General features: G+C 42.4%; 1 protein-coding gene across 7 annotated transcripts in view; it reads left to right on the plus strand.

The window, feature by feature from the left end:
* The window catches only part of tfec (transcription factor EC), a 43,687-nt gene extending 31,809 nt beyond the window's left edge, over window positions 1–11,878 (plus strand). The window contains exons 1-8 of one of the 7 annotated variants that reach the window (XM_086269598.1): window positions 29–368; window positions 4,031–4,285; window positions 5,040–5,141; window positions 7,143–7,263; window positions 8,144–8,200; window positions 8,332–8,407; window positions 9,357–9,504; window positions 10,603–11,875. In XM_086269598.1, coding sequence (XP_086125724.1) covers window positions 312–368; window positions 4,031–4,285; window positions 5,040–5,141; window positions 7,143–7,263; window positions 8,144–8,200; window positions 8,332–8,407; window positions 9,357–9,504; window positions 10,603–11,088 — 1,302 coding nt within the window. In that variant the 5' untranslated portion in view covers window positions 29–311 and the 3' untranslated portion in view covers window positions 11,089–11,875. Of the gene's footprint in view, window positions 1–28; window positions 369–2,571; window positions 3,457–4,030; window positions 4,286–5,039; window positions 5,142–7,142; window positions 7,264–8,143; window positions 8,201–8,331; window positions 8,408–9,356; window positions 9,505–10,602 lie in introns of those variants that run through there. The other 6 variants (XM_086269597.1, XM_086269600.1, XM_086269593.1 and 3 more) reach the window with 6 other exon arrangements.
* Window positions 11,879–16,661: the final 4,783 nt, after the last annotated feature.

Raw genomic sequence — 16,661 nt, forward strand, 5'->3', positions numbered from 1 at the left:
TACTGTAAATGCCATCTGTATTTCTGCCTCTGTCAGGCCTTTTCCTTGACCAAACACACACACAGACACACAGCTACAGAGGGGAAACGGCTCGTGCTGCTCCCAAATAAGCTGATGTGTCATGGCTTCCTTTCTGATATTTCTGAAAAAAAAAAAAAAAATTCAGGAAGGAGGCTGCAGCACCTCTCTTTTTCTTCCTCTTCTTCTCCTCCTGTCACGGTGTGGAGACGAAGCTGTGGCTGTGACAGTTGTTCTTCTTCTGTAAGGATTTGCAGCTCCTGTGGTGGGAGACGCTGCCACTCTGGAGAGCCATGAGCCGCTGTTGTGTGGTCAAAGTAATCACCTTGACAGAGATCCAACTTTTACAGGTAGGGGAAATGACTTATTTACAGCCCAGGAATTTTGAGGCAATGACACACAGTGAAGAAAACATTGTGTTAAATTCTATGTGTGCATTTGTTTGCACGCAAGACACATTTGCAGTTACAGCCAGACTAACCATGGAGGCACCGTGGAATGGGACTTTTGCTATCAGTTCGCTATCCCAGTCTTATCTTTCCTCACATTGCACAATCTAGTGGGTGGTTACAGCTATTTACTGGTTAGCAGGCTCAGCAAAATACAGTAAGCATGACCGAGGAAGAGTTTTGTTCCACTTTCAACTCATCTCCATCCATTTGAGATGGGAAAACAAGATGTTAGATGTTAATAATCTGCATCAATATGTCGCAAAGTGCGGCATTTTGCAGAAATGAATCCAAAACTCCTAGTAGGTTTTGCCCATAATTTGTACAGCTAGCTAATGTCACCATCACCCAGTGTTTCATAAGTTGTTGGATTTTTCTGAAGTGAAAGGAGAACTTGGGCAAGACTGAAACTGGATTAGGCAAGAGCTTTGTGCATTTCAATGTAAAACCTGCAAGGTTGTCTAGTACAATGGCTTTGTGAGTGCAGCATTTCGGGGGGAGAGGGCCACTAAAGAAATACGCCTCTTAACTGCGAGGTAAATGACACCACTGTTAAATGGATCTCACAAATAGAGGCTAAAGAACTGGGCTTACGTTTAGCTGTGAAGGTGTTACTGTAATTTCGGGCCTGCTGCTATCTGTAAGTAGAAGCTGAGGTTTGGGATGTTGCTTTATTTTAAGCCTGACAGAGCTTTGAATTGATATGTTGAAGAGCTGCAGTTGTATTCACTTGTGATGGGATTTCTTGGGCGTGTACTGTAGAGTGCTTTAGATTTGATTAGGACATATGTAGGGACAAAGGCATGTTCTGGGTTTTGGCATTTTTATTTTAGTGGTCTAATATCTCTAATGACGAAAAGTGAGGAAGATACAGATATATATTATTTTATTCAAACACTCTGAAATATGCTGACAAGAAGGTGTGTTCTAAAGTTAAACTATGTGCATTAAGTCAAAAGGCAAAAAGCTTTCATAGTTTAATGTAGGTTTGCATGTCAGGAATAACTGTACAAATGTGTGTAAATAGAAAACTGAACCCATGACCTCCTCTGTGCCAATAATCTCAAACACTGCCTCGATTGTTGTAGCAGGTGCTGGTAGCCGTGCCGAAAAAGAGGAAAACAACCAAAACAAAACAAAACTGAAGCATCTGAATAGCTACAACATGCCCAAACTCCTGATTGATTACATTCTTATATTCTCTCCTGACCCATGTGTATGGCGGGCACTGATAATTTTCCTGCATGCCCGCTTCACACATGCACAGGCCTGCCATTGTCGAGGCTGGCCTTGGTGACTGAAGCACCATTACTCCTCAAATCTAATCAGATTTCCTTAAGTGGATAACAAGCGTGTCTCCGGCATTTACAGTAGTGAGAAAGCTGAAGTGAAACCAGGACAATCCACTGTCACACAAAGCAGATGTGGTGTGCAGCGGTCCTGGCATCCCTCCTGCTATCCAAAGTGGAAAAAAATGTTGATTGGCTAACAACTGGCATCTTGTTTAGCCTGGAGAACTCAGATAACAACTCTTAGTCACTACTGACAAGATGAGTATTGTGATGAGCCTGGTCTTAGTTAGGTGGCTGAGTTGTGAATAAGGTCAGCTAGTCTAGCTGACAAGGGGGAATTTAATGCTGACTTTTAGCATAAAGACCAATTCTAAAGCTGTCAAAGCTAAAAACTCCCTACAGTTCAGCAGCTTTGTGCCAGACAGCATTTGAAGAATAAGAAGTTTGGTCTGAAAGCATGACGATATAAAGGATAGCTGCATAACAAATCAGTTCTGACTATTTTTTTTTTCTGAGGCAGCGTAAAAGAAGAAGTAACACTTGGACTGTTCTAACCAACAGCTGATGATACTTTTTTTTTGGCATTTTAAATAAGCTAGCTGCTTTCCTCATCTCACATAAACGACACCTGTCGCCTGTTTTTAAGGCTGAGTACTGTGATCTAAATGTGTTACCATGAAATTAGGAACACATTAAATATCGGCATTTTCAAATCATGTTCGAGTAATACTGGTCTGGCCAATCGAAGCTTCTTGAGCTTGTTGTTGCTCAGTTTTTGGTGGGTCCTGATTCCGTCAGTCCCTGAAAGAGCATCTATTCCATGGTTTAAAATAACTGAGAGCTTGCTGTTTTGACCAGTAAATAAAACAGATTTGGGAGGAAGTACGCGAGACACAGGCAAACTGACCAACCTATTACAAGACTACCATTCTTAAATCATAGCACTTCATGTACTCCCCTAAATACTCTGCAGCCCCTAAACGAATAAAGCAAGTCACGACAGCAACCGTCTTTGTGAGCACCAACAAGCATGAAAATTTGATATTTTAGGAGGGATGTTCTTTCCTAAATTTGCCCTCAACTTACACCAAAGGAGACTTCAAAACAGATTTACTGCAGTTATTGTATGGGGAACGCATAATACTAAACTATTTACTTTAAAAGCCTTGAATGAATTGAAAGGCTTGGTTAAAAATGGCATTGGAGGAGTTATTTAAAAACTTCACTGGGGAACAAGGGTCAATTGTGCTGCCACAACCCCTACAGAGGGTTGCAGAGGACTTTGGGAGATCACCACTGATTGGTCAACCAGAAAGAAAAGGGCGGTCTGAGGGAGTTAGTGATAGATGCTAAAGGCAGATACCCTGCAGTGATCAAACCTTGGATGATCTAACAGTCCAGTGTTTGAAGTGATTATCATTGCTACGCAACATAAAGGCTTACACCCAGCTTTGGGCCTAATTAGTTCACTTAGGGCCCTTTATAAAGAGCTGGTAGGGAGACTGGAAGGGACAGACACTCACTGAGAAGTCACCAGATCAACAGGATAGCAGCAGCAGCAGCAGCCGTGGATCCCTAAAGTTGACCTGCTGCCACACCAGAACAAATCAATTTGAAGATTATCTGCTTTTCTGAGAATGCCACACTTAAGTGACTGCAGTTACTACACAATGCGGGATGCAACCAGAGCTTCAAATGTAAGAATACCAACTTTTAGAAACATTGTGAGTGGCTTGGTAAAGTTTATTTAACACTGCTTTCATAATGTTTTTTAAGGTTATCTTGACTATTGCTGTACTGACATGTAATTCAAGATCAACTGAAGATTAAATATTAAGATTGATTGTAAAAATAGTCAGCTTAGTTGGTTAAATTCAGCTGAAGTCTCAGGGGGGAAGAAAAGCTTTTTGCTTTTAGGTTTGTTTTTTTAACTTTTAGACTGTGAAAATGAGTTCAGAGAATGAGATCAAATTCCCATAAAGACACTTTCAACATTTTTATTTCTGTACATGATTCACTTTATTATGAGTTCTAACTTACAGTTTGCAAGTCTGTAAATTTACTGCGCATAAGTGACTAATCACGGCAAACTAGTTATGTGTGTTACTTTAGATATTCTTTTCATAAAGTCAACAGCTGTTTTGGACAACCCCTGTGCAAATACTCTGAGTCAGCGCTGTTTCAGCGGTATGGGAAACAGTGCCCAACCTTGCGCTTCCTGGACTAACTTAGTCAGCTTGCTGAACTGTTGAATGATCTGTTCTGCTACAGGTACAGAGCCACCTGGAGAACTCCAAGTTCCATCTCCACCAGAGCCAGAATCAGCCCGTGAAGCAGTACCTGACGCTGGGCTCCAAGCTGGCCTCCTCGGCCGCATCAGGCCACGCCGTGACACATCCGCACACCCCTGGCCAGGCACTCGCCACCGTGCCGATCATGAGGAACGGACACATGCCCCCTGTCAGTGACAGCAGTAACCCCAACAGCCCTGTTACCCTGCTTACGATGGCCAATCATGACAGTGAGGTGAGTGGACGCATGGAAAAGGAAAGAATCTCAGTCATGACTTTGTGGAACTGAAATTCAGAGAACTCCGACCGTGAAATTGAAACAGAAGTTTTGAACCACAGACTGGGTCACTTACGGATGAACTGTGGTTCATGGTTTTTGTAGATTACACAACATCCTTACAAGGTTTTCCTTTCAGCACAGCCTATTACTTTAAAGCAAAGCTTTTCTTCTCTGTTGATTTTTAATAAGCACTTGTGAAAGATTTGTTGCTGCCCCTCTAATTTCTTTCTAAGGGTGATAAATAATGGCTGACACTTTGTTGAGATGGATAGCTGACACGGTGCATACTTCAGAAGCATCAATTATGACTAAATGTACTATCTGGATTGGGTCTGAATCTTAATGCAGGGAGCAGGTCCAACTAATCATCTAAACAAAGTGATGCCATTATTGATCGCCCTCTCTCTCTGATGTGCTCATCAATAACTTCAGACATGCAGTCTCTGATGAGAGAACCCCTTTCAAAGGAGGAAACTAGGTTGGTAACAGATGCCTGTTTTTTCCCGCCAGCACCACTAACAAATCTGAGAACATGGCGGCGAAGAGCTCGTCTGTTATTGAATTAATCTCTCCACAGTTCCTCCCTCTTTTTCCCTTGTCTATTCTGGTTTGAATGTTGAGATTTCAAACGAATTGGACAGCATTGAAATTCTGGTACAAACATCATCAGTCTGTCCTTGAGTACACTGAAATCACTGTTTTCTTTTAGTTTCCAATGGATGAAGTTATTGATGACCTAATTAGTCTTGAATCCGGTTTCAATGATGGAGGCTTGGATTGCATGGAGCCTAACATCATAATGCAAAACAATGTAAGTATGAATCACATCAACTTTGCTCTAATAGCTACTCATTAACCCCCCCCCCCCCCTTTTTTTTTTTTTAAATAATGCTTTGTGCTGATTTCTGCATTTCTGCATGGCTGCCTCTGTGGGTTAGACTAGGTGAGCCTAGATTTGTGACAGTCCCCTTAACTAATCACTTCTCTGTTTTTAAAGTTGAATGGGGACTTGAAAGTGAGGTTTCTTTACCCAAACCCTTAGGTGCTGGTTTGACTCGCTTGGGAAAAAGGGGACCCGACTCAGTTTGAGGTCAGCTTAAGTCTAGAAATGAGTCAAAGTTCACTTGAGATTAGCAACATTACTAAAGAAGTTTAACAAAGCAGATTAAGAACTTTTTTTTTAAAGGAAAAGTGATGACATGCGTTTAACAACTAAAGCTAAATGTATAGTAAATTCATAAATTCATAGGAAAATCACATGTGAGAAAGGTCTTTTTATACTAGTCTGTAATGATGTGCGCATAACAAAAAAAATCAAATAAATGCTCTCAAAGTAATCAAATCTAAACCTGACATTTAGATTAGTGCATTAAAGCATTTAGTAACATAAAGGAAAACTTTAAATCAGTCTAAAAAAAACACATAAAATGCACACTTTTTAACTCTTTAGCAAAAATGAAGTGGATGCACTGATGCACCAGTAGGATTCACAGACAGGGAAGAATTCAAAAACTCTGGGACAAGAGGTCAGTTTGGCCAGAGAACATAGCTACACAATGGGAATCAGGCCTAACTCCATAAATAAAAAGAGGCACACACACAGATAAAGCAAAACAGAGTAAAACACAACAGACATTGTAATGGAGGAGGAAGAATGAGGGCGAGTCAGTGGGTTTCAAATGTAGACAGGAATGCAACAGCCAGGAGCGAAGAGTGAGAGATTTTGCCAGAGAGAGTTACTGAGCCAGTGGATTGGCCTAATGCACATAGTCCCCATGGGCTTGTTCAGAAATGATACCGTGCTTAAATGGATCAATTCATCCTAATTAGTCATACAGTACGATGCATCACATCGTTTCGCTGTGTCAACACACTCAGGAACGCAGACGGGAGAGGAATTGAAGTGATTACAATTTTAGTAGTAGGGGAATTGTTCCTATCTTTTATTTTGATATGCAATTTTGTCCCCTCCTCCTATATATATATATATATATATATATATATATATATATACGTACATATTTTTAAAACCAGCTAACACTCATTTTCTCTTGACTTCCTTTTTCCACATATAAGAGCGTGGTTGTTAAATCTAACACACGTTGGAGATAAAATTAGTTGGAATCCGTGGTGGCTTCTGGCATGCTTTTTTTTCGACATAAATACACAAATGCGAATTAGACACACACGTGTGCCATCATGCTAAAGATCCAGACATCTCTGTCCCTCCACTCCATGAAAAGGCCGTATTATTGCAGAGGGGGATACATGTGTTCTCAGACAAGAAGACACCCGTAGGAAAACAGTTTTGCCTCTGTTCATGCAGTTGACCTAGCTAGCCTTTTCATCTAATGGGATGCTATTTTCAACACAGAGCGAATCAGTGTTAGGAGCACTTTCATCTGGAGGGGTTCTGAAAATGGTACCATTAGCAAATCAAGGCGCTATGTTTGGTCAAATCGCCCCCTTGGCGAGCAGCAAGCCTGGGTTCGAGGTCAGGGGTAAAACGTCTTACAATTAGGTTGCGTTTCTGTTAAGTTGTTTTTACTCCATTGCCACATTCCCGGGTAGAGTGGAGGAGATGCTAACAATCTTTTCTTCAACGCTCTGATCACTCCACATGTCTCTTGTCAGTTTTGCCAAACAAAGCCACACAGCAGTTAAAAACAACTGTTTGTTTGGCGGCTTTTGTGTCAAAGTGTGAAAGCCCTGTTTGTTTATGTGCGTGTGAATGTGTGAAATGTAAATGCACTTCCCATTCACTTAACTCACTCCCCTTTCTTCCTCTGCATCTCCCCTCTCTCCTGCCTAGGTGTCTCTCAGCAGCAGCATGTTGGACGTCTATGGGGGTGAACAAGGTATGAACGCCCCTAATGGTGGACTGAGTCCTACATCTAACCCTACAAAGCTCACTGTAAAAAGGGAATACACAGGTATGAACTCATACCATAATCTGACCAAACAGCTAAACCATTAAAGAGTTGCTCACATTGTGAAACCTAAAAAAATAGAAGCTAAAACAAAGTTCCCTTTGTTAGACACTAGTGGAGACTTTTCATCTCAAGGCAACAACAACAACAACAACAACAACAACAACAACAACAACAACAACAACAACAAAGAGATCCTTTTAGGTTTTTTTGTTCATATTAATTACAAACACCCAGACGAAAGCTGATTAGGAAACAGAAAGGATGCCTGACCAAAAATAAATAAATAAATGAAATCCTTCAGTCTCAATGGGCAAATAAGAACATTGCCATCTGTTTCATTTGAGAGTAGGCAGAGGGGACAATGGGCTGTTGCACAGAGTTCAAATTGTCCTGATTAAATCAACAAGAGACAAATTGGGAAATCCAATCTCAGGTCCCCAATTATGTAATTTAGGAGAACGTGACTACAAATATGGATACACTGGAATTTTTGTCCTTCTCGGACGGATGAGTCAATTCGCTAAATCTTCTTAATTATAGAATGTTTTGCGGTAAAAAAAAATGGGGTTACCATTTTTCTTTTTCTTTACAATGAGCTTCATACATGCTGAAGGGGGATGAACCGGGGTCAGCGTGTGTGTAAGGAGGTCAAATTTATGTCCGTAGTGTAGACTCGCTGCACAGACACTCCTCATTCTGACCCCGGCGCTGAACTCCCCTCAAAACGGCTGATTGTGCGTCTCCTGACTGGACCTTCTGTGGCTTTTTGTATTTGTTGTCTTTCAGTTTCTAAATCTGTGTGCATTGCTAATCCATTCATTCTCCTGCGTGATTTATTTATTCGTGTATTTTTATGGTTTTTTTGCTTTTTTTTGGACAGAACACGACACAAGGGTGATGGCCAAAGAGAGGCAGAAAAAAGACAACCATAATTTGAGTAAGTGTCACCCCCTCCAACCCACGCCGTTCAGCTCCATAATACCTTAACATCTGGGATAACCTTTGGTGCAGCATCTGACACTGCTCTCATCAACTTTTGCTCCCTTTTTTTTCTTTCTGCTTGCACAGTTGAAAGAAGGCGACGATACAACATTAACTACAGGATTAAGGAGCTTGGAACACTCATACCAAAGTCGAATGATCCGTAAGTTGCAAAATCCTAAATATATTTACTGAAAAATTCTCCCCCGCCACCCCACCTCCTGCTTCGCTTCACTTCACGCCACTGAAACAACTGCAAGAACCTGTGTGTTGGGTATTAAATTCACAGCACAAAGACACTCGAAAAGTCGTTCATTGAATTCAAATGAGTGCTCGAGCACATTTCAGTCATATTTCAAGGGTGCACTTGAACTCTCATTGTAGTCGACGCTCTCCGAGCTGTACGTCTCCTCGCCGGGTCCTGGCAGTTCAGCTCAAAGCATGAATGATGAGGAAAGGGTCAAATGCAAAGAAGCAGGCCACGGCATTTGAATCAAAGTTTGAAGCACAATTGGAACACCGAGACGGAGCGTGGAACTGAATTGAAATCCCGCGGCCATCTTTCGCAGTTGAACTTTGCTTCAAATTTAAATGGAAGGTTAGCATTGTCGTCGTGCCATTAACGCGGGATAAAAGAGATTATTAGCGCTGATCAGGCCAACGTCTCACTCGTGTGGAAAAGGACAATTTTACTACAGCTTCCCTGTCCTCTTTTAAAAAAGTAATAATATCTCCAAAAGAATGACTTGCACTCTAGCACCTTAAGTCCATTTCTCCATTTTTCTCCTTGCCTTCCTGCTTAGCTCATTTTCCCTTCACCTATTTTTATTCGAGGATTAATTTTACCGTACAAGGAGGTACAAGAATGGACTTTCCACATACCTACTTAACTATTCTATTAAAATTCCCATTCAGTGTCCCCATGTAATGTCCAAGGATGAATAATTGCCCCGTGTAAATCACCATTTCTTATTCATATCATAAAAAAGGGGGAGAAAAAAAACCTCTGTTAAAACTTTTCCCTGCATTTTTTTTTTTATTGCAAAGGATATTCTGCCGACATAAGGGGGTTCTGTGTAAAAGGTTATCTTTTACGTTTCTCCTTTCTGCAGCGACATGCGGTGGAACAAAGGCACCATCCTCAAGGCCTCGGTGGAGTACATAAGATGGCTGCAGAAGGAGCAGCAGCACGCCCGGGAGCTGGAAAGCCGTCAGAAGAAGCTGGAGCAAGCCAATAGGAGGCTGCTCCTGAGGATCCAGGTAATAAGATGTGAATGTCTCAGTGGGTTTACTTTATATCTGTGGTATAAATGCAGATAAAGTGCTTGACACATTTGATAAACACAGAGAGAAAAAGAAGGAACTTATATTTCATATACATTTTTACAAGCCAATCAGCACACAGCATAATATTTTAATTCTATTTTACAATACTGAGTTCTTCCTGCCAAAGATCAGCTGGTAACTGCCAGTCCCACATCCATCATCCCCAGGTACTTCACGCTAATTTCCACCTGAATGCTTTACGACACCACAACGCAAACTTAGGGACTCCCACAGTCCCCGCCACCTTCACCACCACTCTCTTTTACAAAAGATCCCTCACATCCCATAATCTTTTCTTATAGAGGTCAGTGCTAATTACCTGATAAATAAACACAATGACCTCAGCTCTGCGACCTCAGGGAATGCAGCAGGGGCATAAATAGATGAAGAGCACTAATAGAAGAGATGCTTACTGATAAATGTGTGCTGATAGGATTGCACTATGCACATGCAGACTTTCACACTCATTCACTGTGGTTAACCAGAGTAGATATCAATGATGGGAATGCTAAAAAAAAGAAAAGAAAAGTATGTGTAATCAGAAATGATGATAAAAGTATGTGTGAAACAATAACCAACCCCGACAAAAGGGCAGCAAACAAAGGGCTTAATGCAACAGCAGGGCTTTGTGGTGTCACTGATGGGTGATAAGCGCAGATAATGTACTCTGTAAAAGTGTGAGAAGATTACGCAGTGAACCTCCCAATCCAACCTCAGAATGTGGAGGAGCCAGGGTGTGACTGTGATTGTGTCAGAGCTACTCCCATATTAGTTAAAGACGTCAGCTCATAACTGATGAATTTCACACAGTTTTAGATAGTTATTCAGATACTACACATAGCTTTTTTTTTTTCAAAAAAAAGTTGACGTCTCAGCTTACATCCATCTGTGCATCCAGTTGGCAGCTTCACCTACAGCTGCAAACTGCTTTGCAACCCAGCCCCAGCACCTTTGAACCTATGCCTGCTCTCGCCATGCACACATTTTCTAAACCTATTATTTTTTAAAAGGTTTCTTTTCTTTGCTTTCCAGGAGCTTGAGATTCAAGCACGAGCTCACGGGCTACCAAACATGGCCACAGCCTTGGGGACGGTCGAACTTTCCTCCCACCTACTCAAACAACAACAACAGCAGCAGCAGCAGCAGCAGCAGCAGCAATCATCTCCCCAGGCCCAGCAACCTCAGCAGCCAACTCTCTACCAAGAGGACATCAACAACGACTACCTCCAGAGGATAGCTGCGGCATCTGGCGTGCCATCCACTGCCACCGTCAGCGGGCCGCAGGATCACATTAGTGGCACTGACGCCTGCACCACCTTCTCCGACCCGCTGTCCCATTTCACAGACTTCTTCACCACCACGCTTAAGGAGGAACACCAGCTGGATGAGATCCTGATGGATGACCCACTGTCGCCGTTTGGCACCGATCCGCTCCTCTCGGCCGGCTCCCCCGGAGCTGCATCCAAGGACAGCAGCCGCAGGAGCAGCTTCAGCTCTGCCGAGGGTGATGACCTATAAGGGTGCCCTCAGTCTCGTTATCACCTATAATCCCTGTCGGTAAAGGGCATCCACGTGGCCTTTAAATGACTGAGTGATGGCTCCGAGCATACATTTAAGACTCCTACTAGGGTTGCAAGTAATTTAAACGACAGCTGACAGCACTCCTTTAAAGTGCCACCTGTGCATTAAGCGTGTAGTTCTTGTCGATCAGTTGAGTGTTGAAGCTACAGAACACTGACGTTCGCCAAAGCTGAGCGGGAACAGAAACATCCTGTGAACACACCACGGACCGGCTGCTCTTTTTAACTTTACTACAGACAGTTTCAACTATTCTCTGCCTCCCAGACACAGCTGAAAAAGACTTATAAGAAAAAGGGAGACAATTATAAGTACATAATGTTAATGACTACTGTTTTTTAAACACACTGTGGTGGCCACACACTGTAACATATGCAAAATAACCACTAAAAACATACCAAAGGTGTTTCCTTTCATGAAAGCATTAATTCTTTACAAAAGATCATGTTAATACGTTGCAGATGGTTGCATTATTTGATGTGCCTTATTTGACCAGTACTGATGTACTCACCCCAATGCCTAACACGTCCTCATCAGTGTCTTTGAAATGTTTTTGTTTGAAATGTTGGTGTATTTATATGTTTTATTCCATTTATTCATAAAAAGTATATATATTATTATCTAACACCTTTTTTAAAAACTTCTTTGTAGGGGTGGGAACGACGTAATAAACCCCTTTTTTTTGTATTTCTTATTTCTTGTCATGCTGGATTCATTGGTGCACCCTTCCTCAAACAGTTGTTCCTGAGTGTCACACCTGTTGTAGCCACCGTCAGGAATTTCAGTTAGCAATCTGTCACATCCAAGCAACACATTTCTCACTTTGCTACAAAAACTTTTACTTCTAACTCAACACCCACAAACCTGCAGGTAAAAACTTGATACAAAGTGACTAGTTGTAAACTGGGGGCAATAAAAAAGAAGAAAAAGAAAAGAAAAGCACATTCTGGATGACAACAGGAGTGAATAAAAAAGCCTGGAAAGATTCATAGTGAAAGGCTGATTGGCAACGAGAGGCCGAAAGGAAGAGAGAGGAGGGAAATTAGATAATAAAGACAAGTGGAGGAGGAGTAATAATTCTGATGAGCCCACTGTGAGCTGATGAGCCCTTGAGGATGAATAATGGCGACGGATAAAGAGTTGCTCTGAGAGCTGTTAGCCGAGAGCCGAGAAAGTTTCCTTTGAGGTAAGAGGTTGTGGAGATGGTGTCCTTTTCGGAATACGATTATAAACAATCTGTATCCAAGTTAGCCGCAGAAACTTTCTGTGTGACACAGAAATAAAAACTCTTTGATCTCATATTGACAAAAAAAAAAGTAGCTGTGTCATTGACAAAAATCATACATCAACAAGCGGTTTTCTAATCATGAGGTCATGCATTAATAATACAACAAACACGCCAATACTTCCCAAATGGATTTCTCATCAAAGCCTCTTCAAATTAATGTTTCAGAGTCTTATTAGTGTGTACTGAAATCGAAACGTATCCCACTCGCATCTCCTCTTCAGCTGCAAATAAAGAGAAGATCCAATCAATTGGTTTGGAGCAGAGCCACTTCAAACTACAAAGTGATTAGTGATGTTTACGAATAACTTTCCAAATCAGTTATAGAAGGCAAATACAGATTTCTGTTATGCTAAACAAAACAAAACAGCACTCTCTGTTGTAGTTAAAGTATTGGAAGGATATGAAGCAAGAACATTTTAAAAAGGTGTTAATTAAAAAGAAAACCAAAACATTCACACTCTATAGACAAAACACACTTCCTAACTAATTCATTTCCTCCATATCAAAAAGCTATCACAGGCAAAGTTCAAGGTCCGTTGTGCACATGCTTCAAAAGGAAATGTGGTCGGATGAGGCAACAGTGACATCAGAACAAGTGACTTTTTATTAGGAATATCACAGCTCATGAAGCCCAGGTTTGAAAAACTCGGAGGGTTTGTGTCTGCGCTGGATGGAGAAAACATGTCTGCCTGCATGTTAGAGGCATTAGCTGCATGTGTAAGGAGTTAAACTTGAACATGTAAAACAAATTTGGGTATATTTCCAATTGCGCAACTCTCTCAATCTTTGTCTCACTCGCTATAGTCCTTGCCTAATTTCCGTCGTAGAGAAACAGATGGGATTCTAGCTTCTTACAGAATCTGCAAAGAAAAAAAAAGTGCACCTAGTAAAATAATACTTCACCTCCCTTCTGTTATACTACAAGCACCCACAGGAACATGGTCCCCTTCGGTGAATCACCTCACTTCCACGACTGCAAAAAAAAGGAGGAAAGAAAAGAAAAGGCTGCTGCTGTATCCTGATTGCAACAGCAGGTGGCAGCAGCTGGCTGTGTGTTGTTATCACACTGTGCAGTAATGAAAAGAAACTCAATGCAGGACTGTGGTGCCAATAGGGAACGTTTGTGGTGGATTATTTAAGAAAAGCCAATAAAAGAAGAATAAAAAAAACCTTTATTGTGTAACAATGGCTGGAAAACACTACTTTCCCATATGGAACTGTGCCTTGGCAGTATATGCTAAAGTCCAGGGTACTCCATATACTTCCCAGCATAAACTGACAAATCTAAAGAAGGCAAGTGATGTCGTGAACCTCACAGCGCAGTCGTTCTGTCACCAAAACAACGTTGTCAGACCTCCTGCCACCCACCAACACTGACGCCACCGCCGAGCAGGAGAAGCTGTCACCTGCACAGATGCCAGAGCTGCCAGCATGCTACAATGCGCTCACCTGTCGAGCCTGCCATTGGCAACTCTTAATCACCTCCCGCTGAGGTGACTCACTTTGGAGGCATGGCAAGCTCGGAGACATATGCACGGGGGGCCGCGCGCTCGCTCGTGCACACAAACAAGCCTAATCAAATGTGCTCGTGTGTAAACACAAACACACACTCGCCGCACAAATGCACGCGCAGGTGTGTGTATCACTGAGCTTCGTTGCCACACATAGGTGGAAGAGAAGGTGAAAAAAGAGAGAGAGAGAGAGACAGAGAGAGAGAAATCCACGTAAAAGCCCTCATCAGGATCTGGACTGTGACAAGACTTGTGCACAAATTAGGTGAAATTTGAGTGGGAATAACAATATGACAGCCGGCAGTGAGGAACCAAACATCAAGTGTCATATCTATTTTCAGCCATGACTCAGAGCTGTGTGACAAACAACACCATGCTGCTTCTCAATCAGTCAACCCATCTACTGGAAATGTGGCAAACTACCCCGCCCCCCCCTCCCCATGAGTTTTTTTCCCCCCTTCAGGAAAATAAGAAGCGATCTGAAGCTAAGGTCAAAGTTAAAGGTGAAAAAAAATATATAAAACTTCGCCAAAGTCTGAGCATCACATTTTAATGCTCATACCATTGACTGTGTTCTTCCATTGCACCAGAGTAATACTTCCCATGATTCTCTAAGGGCTGATTTTATTAGGGACCACACCCTGACCAACGCTCGACAAACTCCCACGTCAATGGACCGCCGAGGCCCCCACGTGCATTAACAAAGGAACACGAGAGACAGAGAATTGAATTTTTTTTAAAAAGGCCCTTCTCAAGATGCTATAAAATTAATGCGATTTCCAGAGTTTTTATGAATCGCACCAGATGCCAAATACATAACTTCAAACAAATTGACTTCCAATTATTGGTGCCGCACACCACTTCCAGATGTGCAACAGATGGAGCCGGGGCAACCGAAGGTGTCTCGGCCCGCTCTTTTTTTTGTGTGTGTGTTTTTTTTTGTTATTCCGCAGTAAAAAACAGCGGCACAGTTGTATGCATTTTAAATCACAGTGGGCTGTGGGCTGGAGGTGAAGGGAAGGACACGGGGGATAAGAGGAGGAAAAATGAAAGCACATCATTAGGAAAAATGTAAATCGGCACAGCACAGACAGTGCCATATGTAGCATTAATACGCCCTGATATTATGTAAAGGCAGATGAGATGCCGGGGCTGAAAGCTGGAACTGTATCAAGGAGGTGGAGGGATTCAGAAATGTAAATGTTAATGTGATCTCTGCTGTATCTTCCAGTGCCTGGGATTAAATGGTAAAAAGGAACAATTATGGGGCTTTCTTTCTTTTTTCTTTCTTTTTTTTTGCCGCATATGTTAATAGCTTACAATATCCTTGCATACATAAAGAACATTAGATATGATTAGAAGATATCCACAGTTTATATACTAGGAGGGTTTTACGGCAGCCATAAGAAACGCTGCACTCTGCTCTGTTGTTAATAAAGTCTCTTCCTGGAAACTTGAAGTAATTCGATTAGTCGCTGTTAAAACCGACATAAAAGTAAAACAAATGTGATCCGGAGTGAGGAAAGTAGCTGAGCACGGAGTTCTTTTCACTGCAGAGAAAACTAATAGAATATCCAACAGCGGTACGGTGTCCTGGGAGGGTCATGGCTCTGATCCCATTATTACCACAGACTCGGGGCCCCGAGGGAGCCAAAATGGCTATGTATTTTTCCCAGAGCCCACAGTGGAGCTGTCTGCTGGGGCCCTATCGACTTCACTAGCAGTCTGAGTTGAGCACCACAGGTCCTCCCCCCTCTGATCCTCGGGGCCACGGAGCTTCTCCTCGCTTCCTCACTCTGTTTTCACGTATCTTAGGCTTTCTATTCAAATACAGCAGCGAGCAGGGACCATTTTGCTTGGCCATCGTACCTCTGTGCTGCCTTTAATTCCCTTGCTCTGCCAGTGCTGTATGCTAATCCAACTTGCAAGCCCCCCTCCTCTCTACACCACCACCACCCTAAGTCTTCCTGCACGTGCACACTTTAACCTTGTGTAATCTGGGTGACCTTGGACTGAATGCGAAGCGGCTGAAGAGAAGTCCCTGATTGATTTGAAATTCACAAAGAGCAGGTATGACCACTGACCACCAACAGGAAGAAAAATAAATACATTTTGGATGCCCCTCCAAAATAAAATAAATGCTGGTTAACGCGCCTCCTGACTCGTGTTGTGCAAGTTGGGTGAGGTGAGGTGAGGTGTGGGAGCAGCTGGGTAAATGTCAGATTTAGGCATGGCAGTGTTAGGGGGTGTAAAAGGGGAGAGCATCAAGATGATCATCATTAGCAGTCGAAGATAATTGGCACTGCGTTTTGGGCGCTCTGATGGGCAACTCCGCTGCATTATTCATTCACCTTCCCGCTCTCTCTCTTCCCTCTCTCCAACCCAGGCCAGGCACTGGGCCTTAGGAGCTGGACTCATCTATTATAGATGGGTAATTGTTTATTAAATGCAGGCATGACCCTATTATGCCTATTACCCAAGTGCCGCACACCAGTGTGGCTGGCAAGCGACTGTGTTTTTTCCATATTCTAGAAGATCTGACAATCCCCTTTCAAGGACGTGAGACTGCTTTGGCATGAGTAAGTGTCAGCACAGCTCAGGATGTAGAAAATACAGGAGAAAAAAAAGTAGGTAGAGATGGGAAAATAGGAGGAAGTTGGCAGGGAGGAGAGGAGCAAAGGATGATGAAAAATAAAGCTAAAGCTTGTGTGGAT

The sequence above is a fragment of the Aulonocara sp. 'chitande type north' Nkhata Bay genome, linkage group LG17, assembly GCF_057382095.1.
Source record: "Aulonocara sp. 'chitande type north' Nkhata Bay isolate Kocher_YH1m ecotype deep benthic linkage group LG17, A_spYH_male_GT1.1, whole genome shotgun sequence".
In the NCBI taxonomy this organism is placed as follows: Eukaryota; Metazoa; Chordata; class Actinopteri; order Cichliformes; family Cichlidae; genus Aulonocara; species Aulonocara sp. 'chitande type north' Nkhata Bay.